The 22,500-nt window shown below is 39.3% G+C and overlaps 1 protein-coding gene across 2 annotated transcripts in view; it reads right to left on the reverse strand.

Moving 5' to 3' along the window:
• Window positions 1-20,357, reverse strand: part of LOC128686640 (telomere length regulation protein TEL2 homolog) — a 340,958-nt gene extending 320,601 nt beyond the window's left edge. The window contains exon 1 of one of the 2 annotated variants that reach the window (XM_070085287.1): window positions 18,952-19,439. In XM_070085287.1, coding sequence (XP_069941388.1) covers window positions 18,952-19,162 — 211 coding nt within the window. In that variant the 5' untranslated portion in view covers window positions 19,163-19,439. Of the gene's footprint in view, window positions 1-10,333 lie in introns of those variants that run through there. The other variant, XM_053773637.2, reaches the window with a different exon arrangement.
• Window positions 20,358-22,500: the final 2,143 nt, after the last annotated feature.

A 22,500-nucleotide genomic window follows, 5' to 3' on the forward strand; every position in this document is an offset into this window, starting at 1 on the left:
TTCTCTGAGAGAAGAGAAGTCCAAGGGTGCTAGCTCTCTGGCAGACTTTGAGGAAAGAAATGAGGGGCATAGATGGAGTCCCTGAGAAATACAGAACAGATGATTGCCAATTTCATTGGCAACATCTAGTGGGTTTGCTATATCAACACCGGCAACCCGCAGAACAGGAGCCAGGTCAGGAGAATATTTACCACTCAGTTTTCGTACTTTTTTCCAGACTGCACTCATAGAGGAAGCAGAGGTGATGGTGGGGACAATCTCGCCAGCAAGTGCGTTTAGCGTCACGGATGACACGGCGAGCGATCGCACGCTTCTGCTTAAATTCAAGAAGTCTCTCTGTGGTTCTATTGTACCGGTACCTGCCCCATGCAGCGCGTTTCAAACGTACTGCACGAGCACAAGCAGGAGACCACCAAGGCTCGTATTTCTGAGAATGCCTGCCCGAAGTTTCGGGTATAGAATGAGAAGCTGCGGTTAAAATGGAGGACGAGAAGAGGTATAAAAGCTCATCGATGGAGGACGAAGAAGGAACCTCTCTAAAAACAGTTAGGTGTGAGTAAAGGTTCCAATTTGCCTGATCAAATTGCCAGCGTGGGATGCGAAGAGGTGGTGAATATGAAGGGGAAGTAAGAATGATTGGGAAATGATCGCTGTCATGTAAGTCCGGAAGAACAGACCAAGTGAAGTCTAATGTGGCGGAGGAAGAGCAGACTGAGAGATCGATGCAAGAGAGAGTGTGAGTCCGAGGATCAAAATGGATGTGAGTACCTGTATTTAAAACATGGAGGGGGTGGGTGGCAAGAAAAGCCTCTAACTGAATGCCACGGGAATCACAGTGAGACCCCCCCAGAGGAAATGGTGGGCATTAAAATCACCAAGTAACATAATCGGTGGTGGTAATGACGAAACAAGAAAGGCAATATCCGGAATAGATAATGCCCGAGAAGGAGAGAGATATAAAGAACAGAGCGTATGCCACCTATGCAAGTGGATACGGGCTGCTGTGTAATGCAGCGAAGTACGAACAAATAGCTGATGGTACGGAATATCAGTGCGTAGAAGAAGGGCACTTTCGTTAAAGGTCCCATCAGGAAAAGGATCTGAAGAATACAATAAATTATAGCCTGAGATGGGAGAGATAACAGCAGAGTGTAATTTTGGTTCCTGTAAGCAAACACCAACAGGGGAAAACTGGGAGAGTAACATCTGAAGCTCACCCCGATTACCCCTGAGGCCGCGTATATTCCACTGTAAATAGGCCATGATTGGCAATGATAAAGATACCTGAAATCCGCAGGTAAGGGTTCCTACGGACTAGAGGGGTTAGAAAAGTCCACATGTGGAGGCAGTGGAAAACGTTCAAGCAGCGAAGGAATGGTGCGCTGTGAAGAAAGGAGTTGCACAGATGGAGTAGAGGAGAGAGAAGGAGCGGAGGGTGGATCAGTGTCCATTGATGGTTTGGTCTCTGCAATATATTCAGAGATTGCTTCAAGTGTTTCAGAATTCAGAGACGTCGTATGGGAGACAATATTGGAAATGGTAGGGGCAGGATGAGTAAAGATTGGAACTGTAATGGACTGTACCAAGGTAGGGGGGGACGGAACGGAGGACGGAACTGGAGAAGCGTGGAAGGGGACAGAAGAGGCAGAAACCTGGGAGGTGGCAGAAGAGGAAGAAACTTGGGAGGGAACAGGGGAGGAAGGTACAGTACGAGGAGGAGGGTGAACCTCTACACTTGTAACAGAGCCAGTGAGAGGGGGAGAACCAGGTACAGAGACAGGGAAGGGAAAATGAGGAGGTGGAAGATGGGTAGGAGGTGTTAACAGACCTTTTTTTGACTTTTGAGAAGTAGAGGGATGATTAGGAGGAGGTGTCATACGAGATCTCGTCGCTACCGAGGCTTGTGAGAGAGAACACGAAGAAGCAAGATCAGACTGAGACGTTGAAGTAGGGACGTCTGAGCCGAGGACAGCAAAAGAATTAGCTACAGGAGTGACTATGGGAGAGGTAACCACAGAGGTGGGTGCAGAAGATGGGATACCAGAAGTGGGGGGACGTTTTGAAACACGGGAATAAGAAACACGAGGTAGTCTCCCTTGGAGGCGGAGATGAGAAACTGCCATGGCATAAGGGAGACCTTCTGCCTCTTTGAGGTAACGGATTTCCCGCTCGTTTAAGTAGACTTGACAACGGCGAGAGTACGAAGGGTGAGCCTCATGACAATTAAGGCAAGAGGGAGGTCGATTGCAAGACGTATCAGAATGGTCATCGGCACCACAGACTGGGCATTCGGCGATAGATCTGCAATATTTCGCTGGTTGGCCAAATCGCCAGCAATTTCTACACTGTTGCGGTGTAGGGATCACCTTTCGAACTTGTAACCGATGTCCTGCTACATAAACTGAGGATGGGAGTTCACGGCTGTCAAAAGTTAAACGAGCCACATTACTAGGGTATCGTCTCCGCCTGTGGGCAGGAAGAACGTAAGTGTCTACCTTGAGGATTGGGAGATCTTGGAGTTCCAGCTGTTCAAGAATGTCAGTGCCACATGTCTGGAAATTTTGTTGAACTATGGTATGTGGCAGAATGATGGTACCACTACAAGAATTGAGGGAATGATGCTTTTCAATAGTTACAGGAACAGTATTGATATGGGAAAGACGAGAAAGCTCATGAGCCTGGGTAGCATTCTGTACGGTGACGATGCGCATACCGCTCTTAAGAGCATGAAAAGAAATATCTTTACCAACATGGCGTAGGAGTGCCTTGCCAATGCTGTGGTCAGAAAGATAGGCAGTAGAGGAAGTAGGTCGTAAAGTGAAGAATTTAGTCCATTGTGCAGTCTGAAACTGAGCGTGGAAAGGTAGTGAAGGACGTGTCGATCTTTTCTGAGAAGAACGAGAAGGTGGAGAAGTATCATCAGCAGGTAATTGTCGTTGTCGTTTAGGCGTGGGACCAGAGTTGGTCCAATGTGGAACGGGCTGGCGATTCGAAAATTGCCGCACCGTAGAGGGAGAGGCCGGAAGCATAGTCAGAGAAGAGCGAAGGTCAGATAAATCGAAGGAGTCAGTCGAGGCCTCAGTACCTGAAGCGGGTGAGGAAACAGCACCGGCAAGAGGTACAGAGGCATGAGGAGCGTCTGAAGAGTGGTCCAAAGACGAGGCGGGGTCAGAACGGGGTGCGGTATCAAGAAGGGGCCCGGGGGTAGCAGGTTCACGGACTAGGGCTGCCATGGTTAGGTTACTTCTTTCTTTTTGTTTTTAAGAATAAAAAAGAAAGAAAATAAAAATAAAAAAAAAAAAAAAAAGGGGGGGACCGGGGAGGGATAGTTCCTAGGAGGAATGAAAGGGCCAGAAATCTCCCTCCGCGCCCAAGAGGACCTCAGCACCGCAAGTAGCGCAGGTGCAGCATGGAACCCGTGCCATACCCTACCCATCATGCCAGTAAACCGGCAATCCGGGATAGCAACCACGCATCTGCCGAGCTACCTCGGTGGACAAAAGAGAGGGCGGCCAGAAATCTGCCACAAAGCATACCTCCTTCGGCCACCACCCCTGTAATCCGAAAGGTGGCTTCCAGAGATACACCCGTCGCCCGAGAGACACCCAATGCCACCCTCCGGGATACCGGAGAGGGATCAGGACATCCCCAGGCAATCCAGATTCCACGGCAAACTACGCCACCGCCAAGAACCTCAACGGAATGGGATGGACCCCTGTACCCTTTCCCCTACCTAGGAACTAGCGTGCCTGTGGAAAAAAAAAAAAAGGCCAAAAAGGAAGGGCAAAAGGGAGGGGTGGGGAGGAGGAGGAGGAAAGGAAAAAGGGTAGGATGGGATAGGAAACGGGGGATTGGGGGGTAATTAGGTTTGGTCTGAGGAAGTAGACCGACAGGTCTAATTCCTCAGACCAAGAGCCTCTTCACCACGCCAAGGAGCCCCCCTTGAAGATTTATTGCTTCCCAACTTCTCTTTTCTCTACCACTGAACACCTCACTTCCTGGATCTACTCTGCTATACATGGTTTTCTGTCGAGTTTTATGTATTGCATTTGTTAAGGCCAATCTGTGGCTTACTAGCCACACTGCCAGTGCTTCACCATTTCTGGAATCTGCCACATTACTCCCCTATCCACCCCATCATATGCTATTTCTTAATACATAAATATGATAGTGTTTTCCTTACCCTTATAAGTACTGTTAACTTGTGTGTTTCAAAGTAAATACTTTGTCTACATATCCTGTACCATTCCTAAAATATGTTAGCAAACAAATATTGTTTCCAAAGACCTCTGGTTAATACTGAATGAAAAAAAAAAAAAAAAAAAAAAATACCCAAAAGAAAAGATTTGGGCATAGGCTCAAATGTCAGGTTTTGCATGCAAAGCCTCGAATCTAAAAATGTTTGATCCTAAACTCGGTCAACTCGGAGGATTCAATTGTTGCTAGTTAAGGCATAACAGATGCCAGATAATAAAGGGTTTCCATTCCTAGTGCCTACAAACATGTACCTTCAGTACCATCCAAGGAGAGTAGGGAAATAACCAGATCTTAAAGAGAACAAACTAATCTAGGACACAATCCAGGAGGGGTACATGGTAGGGTACAGGAAGTGTCAAGTGTCAAGAAACAGCTATGAGTTTGGTCAACTGGAACAATGGAATTGGCCAAAAACTGGGCTCAAAGTTGGTGAAATCTCTGATGCGTATATGTCGCTGAGACCGCTAACTTTACGGGAGCGTAATTCCGTAAGTTTTCGACCAAATTTTGTAGTTTTGGTGTCATTACCACCGGGAAAAGATTCTCTATCATTTCATAAGAAAAAATAATTGTTTTTTCCAAAAATTTATCAACATAGAATGACAGTTTCAGAAAGGGGCCTGCGACAGTCAAAGGGTTAAGACAAATTTCACGTTCATTAAGACAGATCTGACATCAGCAGGAAAATGAAGGATGAGGTTCATTGCAATTGAGGCAAGTGGGGGGAAGACTGCAAGATGTATCGGCACAATCCGCAGCACTGCAGACCTGCAGCATTCAGCTGGATGTCCGAAGTGTTAACAATTTCGGCACTGTTGGGGTGTAGGGGCCACTTTAAGAACCTCAAGGCAATGTCCCGCAATATAAATAGAGGATGGGAGTTCACTACAAAGCTTAAGCGGGCATTGTTACTGGGAAAGCGCCTCCGCCCATGAGCGGGCAGGACGTATGTATCCATTTTGAGAATTAGGTCCTGAAGGGCTAATTGCTCTAAAATATAATCACCACAAGACAAAAAATCACACTGTACAATAGTACGCAGTAAAACCATCGTACCACTGCAAGAATAGAGCAGCATGCTTGTGAACTGTAGGGACGTTATCAATGGAACTAAGACGGGAAAGATTTTGAGCTTGGTTTGCGTTCTGAACAGTAATGATGTGCATATCGCTCTGAAGAGCATGAAAGGATGTATTTTGGCCAACGTGTTGTAAAAGAGCTTTACCAATACTGTGGTCTGAAAGTTAATCAGTTGGAGATGTTGGCTGCAAGGAAAAGAATTTGGTCCGCTGTGTACTTGCAAACATGGTGCGTAAAGGAAGTGGGGTTCATATAGGTCCTTTCTAGGTGGAATGAGCAGAAATCGAAGGACCGTCGACAGCAAAGGGTATGCAATGTTTAGGCGTAGAACCACAGGCAGCCCTACCCGAGGTAGGTGAGTGATCCGAAAACCGTCACTGTATGCGGGGAAGCCGGACACATAGTTAACCCTTTGAGGGTCGACAGGCCCTCTCCGAGACTTGTTCTCAGGGTCGGCCAAATTTAAAAAAAAAAAAAAAAAAAATCTTATGAAAAGATAGAGAATCTTTTCACAATCATAATGACACCAAAAGTATGAAATTTGATGGAAAACTTACGGAATTATGGTCTCGCGAAGTTAGCCCTATTTTCTGCCAATTCCAATGTACTAGTTGACAAAAATCGTAACTATTTCACTAGAACTCCATTTTTTCTATCGAAAGAGTACAAGAAACCACCCATTTACCAATTTCAACTATCCAATAAAGTAGTCAGAATTTAGCAATTTTGCCAATTTCACACAAATTTCAAAAGATGCCAATTTCCGAATAGGGTCCAGAATAAACAAGAAAGACATTCCTGGCACTAAAATAACAAGTTCTCTGTTCATTAGTCACATCCCCAGGCCCCTCTTATTTTCTTTGGCTTTCCACTTTGAATTTTTATTCTTACAAAAAAATAGAAGATTTACTGTTATGCAGACTATTGCATTAGTGTAGAAATGGTATAAATAATATCAGCGCACTTGTGAAAGAATATTAGACTCACCAGTTGACGTGTATTGGACGCTTGGCATGACTTGTTTACTTTTGAACTTTGGTAAAAATCAAACATTTCTGCTACTTTGAGCTCAATTTCAAGGTACTTTTCATCGTAAAACCAGTCAAAATCATCTCAATTTCTGTAATATGTCTTCCATTCTATAACATGAGACCAAGAAAACTAGAATACAACAATAAATACCATACAAAAATACAGTGCAAAGTCGCTGTTTTATTCCAAAAACACGGTCGAAGATTTTTTTTCTCATTACGCACTGTGTGCTGCAGGATTTTTATACTGTGCACACTGACCACATAGACCCATTCTTTCATATGTAAGCCTACCAGCTTTCTCTCACTAGATTTGAGGGGGCTAGAATTTAGGCAGACTAGTACGTCAAAAACCCTGGGTCGTAAGCCATACTAGTACGGCCAAAATCCTCAAAGGGTTAAAGGTGTACAAGGGGCAGAGGCACTAGAAGAAACAGCCTCAGCACCTGGAGCAGGCGATGAAGCCTCACCAGCAGAAGGTACAGAGGTATGGGAAAAGTCTGGAGAATGGTCCAATAACGAAGCCAGGTCAGAACAGGATGTGTTAACAAAAGGGGGACTGGGAGGAGGAGAGGGAAAGGGCCATGAAAAGTAGACTCCAAGATGGTGGTACTTCTCTTATTATTTTAAGAAAAAAAAGAAAGGGACAGCTACTAGAAGGCATGGAAGGGCTGTAAGTTCCTCGCTTCATCCAAGGGGACCTTGAAACCACCCGCAGTGCAGATGCAGTGTGGAACCCATGCCATACTCAACCCTTCACGCCAGTAAACAGCACTCTGGGATAGCAACCTCACATCCACTGAGCCACCTCGGTGGACAAGAGAGTGGGTGGTCGGATACCCACTACAATGCATACCTCCCTTGGCTGCCACCTCCCAAAACTGACAGGCAGCCTCCGGAGATACACCCGTCACTTACAGGGCATCCTGCCCCCCCCCCCACCTGGAAATCCAGGAAGGGAGCAGGGCACCTCCAGATGATCCAGATTCCACTGCAAACTACACAACACCCGAGGGACTCCATGGAGTGGGATGAACCCCGGCACACTTCCCCCCACCTAGAAACCGTAATGCCAAAAGACCCCAGAGGATACAAACGGGACAAGGAAAAGGGAGGGTTGGGAGGGGGAGGAGGAAAGGGAAAAAGGGGGGATGGGGAAGATGGCATAGGGAAGGGGGAAGATTAGGGGGTAATTGCCAGATGTGTGTCAACCAAAAACAGTGCTTCAGGACAGAGATTCAAAGGAAGAGTGTTAGAATCAATATAGTTCACTAAATTTCTGGATAGTGCAATTTAATGTTGACAAATGCCATACAACTAAGAAAGTGAATAAAAGGATGAACAAAGAATATAAATTACATAACAATATGAATGGGATCAAAGAGAGGAGGGGGGATACTAGGAGTCACCAGTAATAAAAGATTATCATCAGATAATTACAAATTAAATACAGCAGTTATAAACTCCTACATGACGGTGGCCAAATTATTTAAATAGCACACTGATATATGAACAGGGAAGTGCTGAAAAAGCTATTTATAACATATAATAGACCAAAATTAGAAAATGAAAGGTATGGTATTTGCATCATAAGCATAAACAATGACAATCTAGAAAGTCCAACAATGAGCAAGGAAATTGCTTAAAAAAAAATTATGAAGGCTGAAGACATTGAATATGTCATCTTTAGCAGAACAAATATACAGCAGGGCCCCACTTTATGGCAATTTGCCTTACGGCATTCCACTAATACGGACATTTCCAATTATGACCAAAACTAGCTATACAGCTCCCCTACCTGACTTTCTAATATGGTCACCATGTGCCACCTGGTTTGTTTACATTCTCCGTGAGAACATTTCTCCATTATGTCTGGAAACCTTCTAAAATTGCAAGTGTTTTAAAGGTATTTCATATATACTCTGATAATTATACTTATGTGTACCTGTACCTAAGTAAACTTACACACTGTGCTGGAATGCAGGTACACATTAAAATCACTAAGAGTGTCTTTATTAGTCTCAAAGATGCCGTATTAACCCTTTCAGGGTCCAGAGGCCAAATTTCCAATTGTGCACCAGTGTCCAAGAATTTTCAAAAAATATTTTTTTTTTTTCTTATGAAATGGTAGAGAATCATTTTCTGAAGGTAACAAAAAGTTTGAAATTTGATGGAAAATTGACGAAATTACGTTCTCGCGAATTTTGATGTCAGCGATATTTACGCACCGTTGATTTTGCCGACTGACTCCCATTTTAGGCCAATTACATTATTCAAGTCGACCAAACTGTTAGCTATTTCACTAGTATTACTTCTATTCTATCAACTGAGCACAAGAAATTGCCAAGTCAACTGTTTCAACTACAAAATAAAATGATTGGAAATTGGTAATTTGGCCAATTTAATGCAAAGTTCAAAATATTCCAATTTCAAAACAGGGTCCAGAATAAACAATGCAGGCATTCCTGGCACTAAACTAACATTTGCTCTGTTCATTAGTTATGTTTTCAGGCTTTACAAATGAATTCCATTTTTATTTTTTATTCACAATGAATTTTTATTCAAACCAAAAAACAGAAGATTTCTGTTATGCAATATTGTAATAATTGTATAAATAATATCACCACATTTGTGAACATATATTAGACCCACCAGCAGGCATGTATTAGACGTGTGAGGTCATTTGTTTACTCTTGAACATCGGCAAAAATTTAACATTCCTGCTACTTTGAGCTCATTTTCAAGCCATTTCCATTATTAAAACCATCAAAATCATTTCCATTTCTGTAATATACCTTCCACTCTATCAAATGAGACCAAGAAATCACAAATACAACTATAAAAAATATACAAAAAACACTGCAAAGTCGCTGTTTTAATCGAAAATTATGGTGTCAGTTTTTTTTCTCTCATTATCTATGGAGGCAAAGAATGAAATGTATGAAAGTACAGTGGTACCAACTCTTATATGGGTGTGAAGCCTGGGTTAAAAATGCTGCAGCGAGGAGGCGGTTGGAGGCAATGGAAATGTCCTGTCTAAGAGCAATACGTGGTGTAAATATTATGCAGAAAATTCGGAGTGTGGAAATTAGGAGAAGGTGTGGAATTAATAAAAATATTAGTCAGAGGGCTGAAGAGGGGTTGTTGAGGTGTTTTGGTCATTCAGAGAGAATGGATCAAAGTAGAATCACATGGAGAGCATATAAATCTGTAGGGGAAGGAAGGCGGGGTAGGGGTCATCCTCGAAAAGGTTGGAGGGAGGGGGTAAAGGAGGTTTTGTGAGCAAGGATTGGACTTCCAGCAAGCGTGTGTGAGCGTGTTAGATACGGGTGAATGGAGACGAATGGTTTTTGGGACCTGATGAGCTGTTGGAGTGTAAGCAGGGTAATATTTAGTGAAGGGATTCAGGGAAACCGCTTATTTTTATATAGCCGGACTTGAGTACTGGAAATGGGAAGTACAATGTCTGCACTTTAAAGGAGGGGTTTGGGATATTGGCAGTTTGGAGGGATATGTTATATATCTTTATAGTATATGCTCCTAAACTGTTTTATCTGGGCATCTCTGCAAAAACAGTGATTATGTATGAGTGAGGTGCAAGTGTGGAATGATGATGAAAGTATTTTCTTTTTGGGGATTTTCTTTCTTTTTGGGTCACTGCCTTGGTGGGAGACGGCCAATTTGTTGGAAAAAAAAATTACTCTGGTTATTGGAGTATTGGTGTATGTTGTCTGATGTCTGATATCCTTGTTGATGTTGTAGACTAGGTAGGGAGGCCCTGCATGTTAACTTTCACATACCAGTGTTATTTTTTATATTATTTTTTTTAACAACACACTGGCCGATTCCCACCAAGGCAGGGTGGCCCGAAAAAGAAAAACTTTTACCATCATTCACTCCATCACTGTCTTGCCACAAGGGTGCTTTACACTACAGTTTTTAAACTGCAACATTAACACCCCTCCTTCAGTCTTAAAATCTTTATTAAACATTTATATGGCAAAAATTTAAAGCTTTGATATAATGACTTATGTTAAGCCAAACACATACTGGAAAAATGCTACCACATTCTGAATTAGTATCTCCAATGTTATGGTAATGATGACAAAGAATTACACAAGAACAACTGAGGCAGGGAGATGTAATTCATCTTCTTTAAAGATTTCATGATGGCTCTAACCAATACATTCTACCCATGCCCCATCACAATTATAATACAGTCCTAAAAAAACATCCAATTTATTAAAGATCGTAGTACACAGGTTCATAAAAATTATATAACACACAAATGGTTTTATACACATAGTACGTATTGTACAACAAATGTGACAGCAGTCAACAGCGAGTAGTTGACAGAATAGTTTACGAAGCCATTACATTGCACAAACAGGTAGATGGTAAATACACACAATAATAATAATAATAATACATTAATAATAATAATAATAAGAATAATAATAATAATAAAAATAATAATAATAATAATAATAATAATATTATTATTCACATAGTGCTAAACCTGGTTAATACAGTATAGTGATGTCTTTATTGGTAAAATGGTTCACCAATAATCACGCTTTATCAAGTACAGTGGAACCCCGGACATCGGCCAATTCAGAATTCGGCCATTTTGGCCCAAATTCTGTCCTGGATTTTGGCCGGCAACTCTGAAATCTGCTGTGTTTGATGCGTCCACCCGCCATTCCTCCACATTCGTGAGTCAGTCTGGCTGTGTCTCTGGGTGAGTGAGCAAGGCTCCGCACATTCATCCAAACATTTCATTATAATCCATTGTTTTGGGTGGTTATTTATTCAGTGCAACTGCGAAATAAGCCACCATGGGCCCAAAGAAAGTTCCTAGTGCCAGCCCTTTGACAAAGAAAGTAAGAGAGACAATAGAATTCTAGAAAGAAATTATAGCAAAGTAAGAGAGTGGTGTATGTGTCTTGGAGCTAACTAGGATGTATGGGAAATCCAAACCAACAATCACTTAAGTCCTGGCAGAGAAAGAAAAAATCAAGGAAGCTAATGTTGTGAAAGGGGTAAATATGCTAACGAAACAAAGATCATCAATTATCCAAGATGTGGAGAAGTTATTGTTGGTATGGATCAACGAGAAAGAATTAGCAGGAGATAGCATTGTGGAGTTGATCATTTGTGAAAAGGCAAGGCAGATGCATGCAGATCTCAAAGAAAATGCCTGGAACAAGGGCTGTTGTTAGTGAATTTAAGGCCAGCAGAGGAGAGAATGTGCTTTCTTCAGTGATTAAGGACAAATTTTGCAAAGTGGAGGGAGGTGCGAAGTTTTGTGGAGAAACATCACACTGACCAAGCTGAAAGAAGCCATATCTGCAACATGTTCAGTGCCAACACCTTGTTCCACTTCAGGCAAATCTTAGAGATGCCAGAAACAGACCTCTCTGGACAGTTTTTCTGTACAACAAGGGTGCAATGACTCAAGTTGGTTCTAGTGCCAGTAAAAAACCAAAGTGAAGTAACCCCAGAGAGGGACTTGATACCTGAAGTCCTTATGGAGGGGGATTTCCCTTCCAAACAATGAACTCCTCCCTCTCCCTTTCTCACCTTCAATATGCCAACAAGAGTCTTCAATAAAGGTATGCAATGTTCATTTATCAGTAAAATTATTGCTTTATATATATTTCCCACTGTTTTCTGTATGTAAAAACTATAGGTATTCTTTAACCCTTTGACTGTCGCAAGTCCCTTTCTGAAACTGTCATTCTATATTGCAAAATTTTTGGAAATTTTTTTTTTCTTATGAAATGATAATCTTTTCCCGATGGTAATGACACCAAAACTATGAAATTTGGTCAAAAACTCACGGAATTACGATCTTGTGAAGTTAGCAGTCTCGGCGACATATATGGATCGGCAATTTCGCCGACTTTGAGCCCTGTTTTTGGCCAATTCCATTGTTCCAGTTGACCAAACACATAGCTATTTCTTTAGAACTTCATTTTTTCTATCAACTGAGTACAAGAAACTGCCCATTTACCGATTTGAACTACCCAATAAAGTGGTCAGAAACTGGCAATTTGGCCAATTTCACGCAAATTAAATAAGATGCCAATTTCAAAATAGGGTCCAGACTAAACAATGTAGACATTCTTGGCACTAAAATAACATATCCTCTGTTCATTAGTCACGTCTCCAGGCCCCTCTTATATTACTATTGCTTTCTATTTTGATTTTTTATTCATACAAAAAATACAAAATTTACTGTTATGCAGACCACTGCATTACTGTAAAAATGGTATAAATAATATCAGTGCACTAGTGAAAGAATATTAGACTCCCCAGTTGACGTGTACTGGACGTGTGATGTGATTTGCTTACTCTTGAACATTGGTAAAAATCAACATTTCCGCTACTTTGAGCTCAATTTCAAGGTCGTTTTCATCGTGAAACTAATCAAAATCAACTATTTCTGCAATATGTTTTCCATTTTATCATGCGAGACCATGAAAATGAGAATACAACGATAAATACTATACGAAAATACACCTCAAATTCGGCGTTTTAATCCAAAAAAGCAGTCAGGTTTTTTTTTCTCATTATGCACTGCATGCTGCAGGATTTTTTTTTTATGTGGTGCACACTGACCACACAGACCCCTTCTCTCACATGTGGGCCTACCAGCTTTCTCCTGCTTGATTTGAAGCCGCTAGAATTATCGAGTACATATACGTCCGAAACACTGGCTTGTAAGACACACAGTAGGACCCCGCTTTACGGCGTTTCACTTTATGGCGTTCCGCTAATACGGTCATTTCAAATTATGACCAAAACTCGCTTTACGGCTCCCCTCACCTGACTTTCTAATACGGTCACCGTGCCCCACCCTGTTTGTTTACATTCTCTGTGAGCTCAATAAGCACTAAGTCTCTCCATTTTATCTGGAAACTCCAAAATTTCAAGCGTTTTTAAAAGTTATTTCATATTTTATATATACTCTGATAATTATACTTATGTATACCTGTACCTAAATAAACTTACATACTGTGCTGGCGTGCAGGAACACATTAAAATCAGTAAGTGTGTCTTATGTCTCCAGACGTCATATTAGTAATGATAATAATAATCATCGAGTCTCATTTATATGTTGTATATTACGTTAATATACACATTTTCATTAATCCATCAAAGATATTTTTTCAAAATTATATAATAAACACGATGCATAACATAAATAAGATAAATACACCCCACAGTAGAATAAATAAACATAAATGTGAGATGTGGTAGCAGACGACTTGCACAAGTGACGCCATATTAGAAATAATAATAATAATAATAATAATAATAATAGTAATCACCGAGTCTCATTAAATGTCGTATATTACGTTAATATACACATTTTCATTAATCCATCCATGATATTTTTTCAAAATTATATAATAAACACGATACATAACATAAAAAGATGATAAATACACCCCACAATATAATAAATAAACAAATATGAGATGTGGTAGCCAGATAACTTGTACAAGTGACGGCAAGAATAACATTTTCTCTAATCTAACACAAGAGAAAATGTGTTACTGGGGGTAACTGTAGAAAATTATTCCTTTCGTATGTATGTAAGTAAGTTTATTCAGGTATACACAAATACAGTTACATAGAGTATCATACATAACATGTGTAGAGAACCTAGGATAACCCAAAAAAGTCAGAGTGACTTATTTCCATTGCCTTCACTCAGAGCATCATTTCTTCTCAAAATGATGCTACATGATAATGGGAATGTTCTTCTTTATTTATTCTACCGTATCAATGTAGAGACAACCTGTACACAAAGTAACTTGTACACAAACCAGACGTGTACACTTCGTTTACAAAACTTACGTTCGCCTGGTTTGTTTACATAACTCTGCGCCTGTCCTCTCTCATGCACTCATTCTTTCTCTCTCTCATTTATTCGTTTTATCTCATTTACTTACTCCTGACCCTACATTAAGACAACAAATATTTTAAGGTAAGTAATGAGTGAACTGTATATACATTTTATCGCTCTGGGATGCTTAAATATCATAGAATAGTAAGTGTGGGTGGGGTGGCCTGGTATGGTAGCCCGGCTGACTACCATACATACCACACTTGATTTCTTACAATAAATGCTACTTGTCTCACCCTAGATTAAGACTATAAATATTTTAAGGTAAGTAATGAGTGCACTATGTGTGTATTGTACTTTTTTATTGTTTTTTGATGCCTGGTTCTATTGCTAACTTAATATATGTTAGTGTAAACTTGTTATCTAGTGTTTGTATGCATTTATAAGGAAAGAAAAGGGTGTTCCACTTTACGGCGGTTTCCGCTTTATGGCGGTAGCCTGGAACCTAACCAGCCGTTTAAGTGGGGCCCTACTGTACATGTATATATATGACCAAAGCAGTCAGAGAGTTAAAAAATGTATTTTTTATTAATATTTTTGAGTGTCTGGAACAGATTAATTGTATTTACATTAATTCTTATGGGAAATGTGACTTTGGTTTTCGGCCTTTTCTGATTTAGGTTGACCTTCTGGAAAGGATTATGGCTGAAATCCAGGTTCCACTGTACTGTACTTATTGTGTCATTTACTTTATGTACTTGATAAAGCTCACTCAAGGGTGAAACATTTTACTAATAAAGACTGCATTGTTTATCACTTGTGAGCATTACACTTTAATGTTGTATAGAAGTGGAGATGACTGGTGATAGTCATTACTTTTATGTAGTATACAAGGGACATTGGCTGTTTGGAGTGACATCTAAACTGTCATATTTGGGCACCTCTGTGAAGACTGATTATGTGTGAATGATGGTGAATGTTTCTTTTTTGGGTCACCGTGCTTCAGTGGAAGACGGCCAGCATGTTAAAAAAAAAAAAAAAAAAAAAGGGTATATGACTGGTGGCATTCATCACCTTTATGTAGCATACAAGGGAAGATGACTGGTGTAGAGGCTTTGCCTTTTCTTGCTACTGCTGAGTACAGTACTACTAACACATGGCATCCCACCTCATTAACACTAATTCCTAAAACACATTTACCAATTTGGTCCATAAAAATTAACTCAAAAAATAGTTTTAAAACACTGAATTGACAGCATCTGCGACCATGTCACATAATCCTTTATACTAGCATTTTCTTGAGGAAAATAATTTGCAAGCTGCAAATACGTTGGGAGATCTGTTACCATAAAGTAAAAACAGCCACAAAATATTATCTAATATGGATTCACAGTTATAACTGCTCATGTGACAAGAAATTGCAGCTATTGTAAAGATGAGAGCAATTGAGTGGAGCAACAGAAGAGTGCAGCAGCAGCAAGAGGAACACAGCAACAATTATATTAGTAGAATTATATTCACAGTAAGCACTAAACCTGTCAGGATTATACAGCACCTGGGAAATAGGACACATTAAGAAATGATCTAAAGGGGGGTAGTTTAACTCCTTAGATCAAGAGCCCTTCATTATCAGGGCCTCTCCCTCAATGGAATAGTAAGAGTAAACAGTAAGGGAACAGTAAGAATACAAAAACAATATAATCCCACAAGTTGTCAACTGAAGAACTAAAAATACATTTCAGAAAATCTATATACAGTGGTACACAGAGTTTCAGCCATAATTTCTTCCAGAAGGCTGTTCGAGTAGTGTTACTGAACCAATTTGTTCCCATAAGGAATAATGTAAATTACATTAGTCCATTTCAGACCCCCAAAAATACACTTACAAAAGCACTTACAATAATACACTTGCATAATTGTTCAAGGTGGGAACTGTACCAAACTCAGGGTACCATTATTTCATAATAAAAAGCAGCAAACTGTTAAAATGAAATTTATAAAATGAAAAGCTGCCAGTTACAGCTGTTAAAATACAATACAAATATATAAATACATATACATACACACACACATGTACATATACATTATATACATACACACACACATTACACACGTGTGCGCACACACACACACACACACACACACAAAGTGAAATAGTTTGGGAAGCAATGTAGTGGAGGCAAGATCCATACACAGCTTTAAGCAGAGGTATGATAAAGCTCACGGTTCAGGGAGAGTGACCTAGTAGCGACCAGTGAAGAGGCAGGGCCAGGAGCTTGGACTCGACCCCTGCAGCCTCAACTAAGCGAGTACACAGTGTAACTTATATTTAACTACTAGAATAGCCAATTTACTAAGAAAAGCATTTGTCTAATTTCAGTGCCAACTTTGTTGCAAGAAGTTGGCATTTTTTGTCTTTATCCTCTTTTAGGGTTATTGCCAACCACTGGCGCAGTTCAAGCAGGTCTCCTGGAACTAGTGACAACAATACAGCATCAGGCACACATGCCAAACCTGCACTAAGAGCTTCTAAACAAGCAGCACGAACTTGAGAGTCACTATGTGTGCGTAAGAACCAAGTTAATTCCAAAAGACACTCAGCCATTTTCAATGTTATTTCACACTGTCCAGTAATCTCAACAATCAGACCAAGAGTCCTCAAAAGATTACATAGGAGAGCACGATCTGTGTCTAATAAATCAAGATATGGCTGTGACTCAGTAATGCCATGGATAAGAGGAAAGAAAAAAAATCCAGCAACATTTTTCATTACATTCTTTTTCAAGGTTTCATGTAAATTTTTATTAGTAGATGGAACAGTATCATTTCTAGTTGATAAAATACACTGATCTGCTCCTGAGAGTTCAACTGCAGCTCTACTTAGAGTATGTAATATATCCATTCTTTTCCTAACACTATAGTTTCTTTTATAAAATTCACCACCAAGGTATAGTGCACACTTGCTAGGATGCGAGATCGTCAATGCAAGAAGAGTTTTCAAACGGCTTTCCTCAAACCCCTCAGTGTTATAATTATCTTCTAAACAGAGGACAACCTTCGTCATCTCCACAATTAGTTCAGAATCCACTCTTGCTGATTCCTGACGTACAATTTTCTCGGATACCTTCAGAGCTGCTTCAACCATGTCTGCTTCACCTTCAATTAAATATTCTAGAACTTCTTGAGGATATGATGGTGACTTAACTTTGGTTTTAGGTGTATCATCTGACATGTCATATGGTTGAAATTCATCATCACTATCCAATCCTTCAACATTGTCAAATGACCCTGGGTACTGTTCACCAACACTTTTGATTATTTCACCTGTTGGAAAATTATTTTCCTTATCTTTACTTTCCATTTCAGAAGTGTCCTCATTTTCTTTGGATCTACTAAATGATCTCTTAGATGTACTCAAATTTTGTAATTCCATCCTCAAGTCCTCAAACCAAAATGAATTTTCATCACTGTCTTCTGTCACATCAACCTCTATTAAGGAAACTAAATTTTTACACGTTTTATAATTTTTCTTGCAACACCCAACAAGCTTTAAATCAAGAACAAGTTTATTATCATCATATTCAAATCTGAGTTTTGGGGCATCTGCATAAAAGACTTTTGTTAACTCTTCACCCACAACCATCCCCACCAGATTCATCTGATGATTTGCACTGTCAAGGTGACTAGCAATTCCATGAAGCATTTTTTCCATAATTTCATCTCTACAATAGTGAACATCAGTTTCAGTGAAGTGAGCAAGGCAGGCCAACAGGCCTCTAGTAATGTCTTTGTGATACTCAAAGGATGTATGAGCCATAATGCTCTTGTCACACCAAGTACTGAACAATGTTTGAAATGTAGTTCTGAGAACTTGGTGGCTACTTTCTGAGGCTGCTAAATATTCAATAATAACAGGAACTGACATGCTAGAGAGTTGTCTAGTAATGAGAAACTTTTGTGTAAGAAGATAATTAGTCTTTGGACAAACAATGCCAGAATCTCCCACCATTATATACAGCATTTTGTAGTCAATTTCCATACTTAACAAGGTTGCAATGAATCTTTCTTTAGCCATAGGGGGTATATGCTGAAATATTTTGTGTGTGACTCTTACAACTACGGGATTTTTGGAGGAACACTTTTTTACCCAATAGACAAAAGGAGTGAGCAAAGCTTGTGCATCACTAACATAACACATGTGGCCAAAAAGTTTGCCAATGGGTTCAACATTGCCAGGAACATCTTTGCTTAGTCCCTTAGCTATAAAACACACAGCCTGAAGAACTTGATAGGCAATAACTTTGCAATATATTTTTGGTATCAAGGTCTCTGGAATATTGCTATGAAGTTTATTTGCAACCTTTTCTGGCAAGGTGATGAGAAGTCTAACAGTTTCCTCCCATACTACTATGTCCTTTTCCTTCCTCATAAATAGTGAAGCATGTCTCAAAAGACAGAACAAAAATGAATCTGATAAAATTACTCTCTCTAATAAATTTGCTGCAACCTTTGATTTATCCAAGTCTGCCTCATTTATTGTGATTAGTAATGCACTCACACTTTCTTCTAAATAGCAAGCTTGCAAAATTTCATGAAACAATATCTTGCAATCAGAATTTTTCCTCAAAACTCCATTATTCACAAAATTCTTAATCAACATGCCAACATTTATGGCACAGAGGTATTTATAAAATAGCTGTGCATGTTGATTAGGCTGGTCCAAACCTGCATACTGCTGTGGGGTCAACTGTCCAGGAAGCAGATCAATAATGCTCAAAAGAAAAGTTACAATTGAAGAGGGATTGGCATTAGGTTTCTCTAGTTCATCTTCGAGATTTTTCATTAGTGTTTTCTGCCTACTAAGGATTTCCTTCAAGTCCTCAAACTTAACCTCATCTTCTCTGGTTTTAATTTCTCCATCCTGACTCTGATCCATTTTCCGCTCATCTTCTCTCACTTTATCAAGGTTGCTTTCCAGTCTTCTTGGAGCTGAAAATTAAAAAAGCTCTATTTTGGCTAGTAGATTTAAAATTATTAAATTATTCATGCCAGAAATCACAAAGTTCAAAAGAAGAAAAAACTGCAATGCTTAAATATATAATAAATCCCCAATATCTCTCTAATGGAAGAGAGCTAAACTTAAATTTATTTCTAAACTACACAATTTTGAACTAGAGTCAATGAGAGGCAATGGACCATTGCTAAACAAAGGCAGAACTGATAAACAAGACTGCAGCAGGCAGGAAGATCATCATTCCCTCTTCTCTAAACTCTGAACCATTTCCTCATGACAAGAATTTATACTACTCCAATAGTCAAGGCTATGAAACACCCTCTTGTCACAATACTAAATATTCTTTCATTTCAGCTCAAATTTTCCTTCATTTAATCCCTTCTCTGGAAGTCTACATCACCCAAAACTAATCTTTCCTCTGAAGATCCATCTCTCTCCCCTCAACTCTATGACTTGACTGACTTCTTAGGAGCACAAAATATTTCATTCTTAGATCATGATTACTTCATTGCATAACATCTTCACAAGATTCACTCAATGTCATTTAGTTCACTGAGGTCTCCGGATTTAACACCATATGAATACTGCAAAGCTTTCCATTTTTTTCAAGTGAATAAACAAAAATTAATTAATTACTGAAGGCAAAACAACTACACAGATCCCTGAAGCAACGAGAGAGAAATTAGGAGTCCTAGGCAGCCTGCAATATGAAGTGGCTAATGGGGAGTGTGGTGGTACAAATGGATGCTCAAGATTAGCATTCAAAGATATGACCATTTTTCTGCCACAATGCATGGTGTAGTACAATACTTGTTCACTCATAAAATAAATGTTCACAAGTTAGAACACTCATTTAGCACACCAATTTTGCATATTAAGCAATCAAGAATAAATAAAAAAATTATAACAATATTACACAAATATTTCTATAACTCAAGCAAAACTTTGTAGTCTAGGGCTTATATTATGAAGGGATGTCAAGAAAACTTTAGTAAATTGTTAATGAAAGCAGCTAAACTTATTTTAGCTGCTTTGTTTTGTTAAGAGACCTGAACAAATTTTTTGAAAATTAAATCTTAAATTTTGTCACACAGAAAATTCTTTAAAAATTAATTTATCAAGCAAAGTATGTAATTAAAAAACACAGCTGGACAAAGTACAAATAATTTAAATTCAGTGTTATGATGACAGGTGGGTCATGTTTATTTAGCATTGTGTGAGAGCACTTCTGGAAAAATAGCTACAGGATTAATGACTTAATGTTTCATTCTTGGAGTACCACTTTTGTGGGAAATAATACATTAAAAACAATCAACTGCTTGACAAACAGTGTAACTAAAGAAAATTTCAATACTTAGTAAGTTAGAAATTTATTAAAAGGAATAAAAAGAATGAGTTTTACTGCAAATAAAGATACAAATTTAAGTTAGTCCTAGAGAACATTTAGGTGTCCAATGATACTGCCTAACATTAATGTCTGATTAAGATAATTCACCAAGTCACAGCATCATACTAAAATAGAAAGTAATAACATGAGTTTTACATTAAATGATACTGTGTACAATAGTAGGTTTTTATAATATTAAGTAAATGGTTCTTCCTTTACAACTCGGCTAAAGATTACAAAAATGTAAAAATATTTAGAGAATTCTGCATACATGGTTTTGCACATGCTAGTGTATTTGCCAGACGGCTGCGGCAGTATACAAGAGTGCGTCAATACAATTACCAAAACTGAATAAAGGGAAAAAAGTGGAAGTGAAAATATTAAATAAAGATGGAAAGATTACAAAGAATTTTAAATAGATACTACTAAACCTGTCACTGTCTTGACCCCTGCTCATGAACTTGCTCTCAGTGTTGAAGAATTAAAAAACTTATGAATTGACAATCTTTTTCTGATGGTAATGAAACCAAAAGTACGAAACTTGATGGAAAACTTATGGAATTGTGCGAAGATAGAGGTTTCGGCAATATTTACGCAACAGCGATTTCACCCAATTTGAGCCCTATTTTCGGCCATTTCCATTGTTCCAGTAGACAAAACTCAAAGCTATTTCGCTAGAACTCCTTTCGTTCTATCAAGCGAGTACAAGAAACCACCCATTTACTGATTTTAACTACCAATAAAATTTATCAGAAATTGATAATTTGGCCAATTTCATACAAAATTCAAAGAAGGCCAATTTCAAAATAGGGCTCAGAATTAACCATGTAAACATTCCTAGCAATACAATAAAATTTTTTCTGTTCATTAGTCCATTTTGAATTTTTATTCACACAAAAAATAGAAGATTTACTGTTATACAGACTGCTGCATTATTGTAAAAATGGAATAAATAATATCAGCACATTTGTGAAAGCATATTAAACCCACCAGTTGACATGTATTGGACGTGTGATGTGATTTGTTTACTCTCAAAGATTGGCAAAAAATCTAACATTTCTGCTACTCTGAGCTCAATTTCAAGGTCCTTTTAGTTCGTAAACCATTCAGAAATCATCTATATTTCTGTAATATATCTTCCATTCTATCAAACGAGACAAAGAAAACAAGAATACAACCATAAATACTACATGAAAATACACCGCAAAGTCATTGTTTTAACCCTTAAACTGTCCAAACGTAGGTCTACATCTGCACGCATAGCGCTCCAAACGTAGAACAACATTTCATTTCTCATTCCTTCAAATTTGGCACAACAGGCTTGAATCACCTAGACATGAAAGAATGGGTCTGTACACTCAATGTGTGCACTATTAAAAAAAATCTAGGAGCACTTAGTACCTTGTGGGAGCACCAGCTCAATTGAGCGCCACCTAGAACAAATAGCGTGGCAAACACCAGGGATTTACTGATGCCATGTCACATTACCACTCCCATTTTAAGAGGAAAGTAAAAATAGGTTAGATAAATACACGAGTGAGTGTGGGTGGGTGAGAGCTGGACCTGATTAGCATGTGCTACTAGGCCTGATGTCATGCTCCTTCCTTCAATGGATGTGACCTGACTAGGCGGGTCATTGGTCTGAGCCGGGGGGGGGGGGAACATGTACCTGCTTTGCGTGGGCCAGTAGGCCTGCTGCAATGTTCCTTCTTAATGTTCTTATGTATTCGGCAAGCTGGCCGGCTGACTTGCTTTGGCTGTCTCTCTGTCTGTCTATATCTCTCTGTCTATCTCTATCTCTGTCTGTCTCTGTCTATCTCTGTCTATCTCTGTCTGTCTCTGTCTATCTCTGTCTGTGTGTCTCTATCTGTAT

Source organism: Cherax quadricarinatus, chromosome 15 (assembly GCF_038502225.1).
Source record: "Cherax quadricarinatus isolate ZL_2023a chromosome 15, ASM3850222v1, whole genome shotgun sequence".
Classification (NCBI taxonomy): Eukaryota; Metazoa; Arthropoda; class Malacostraca; order Decapoda; family Parastacidae; genus Cherax; species Cherax quadricarinatus.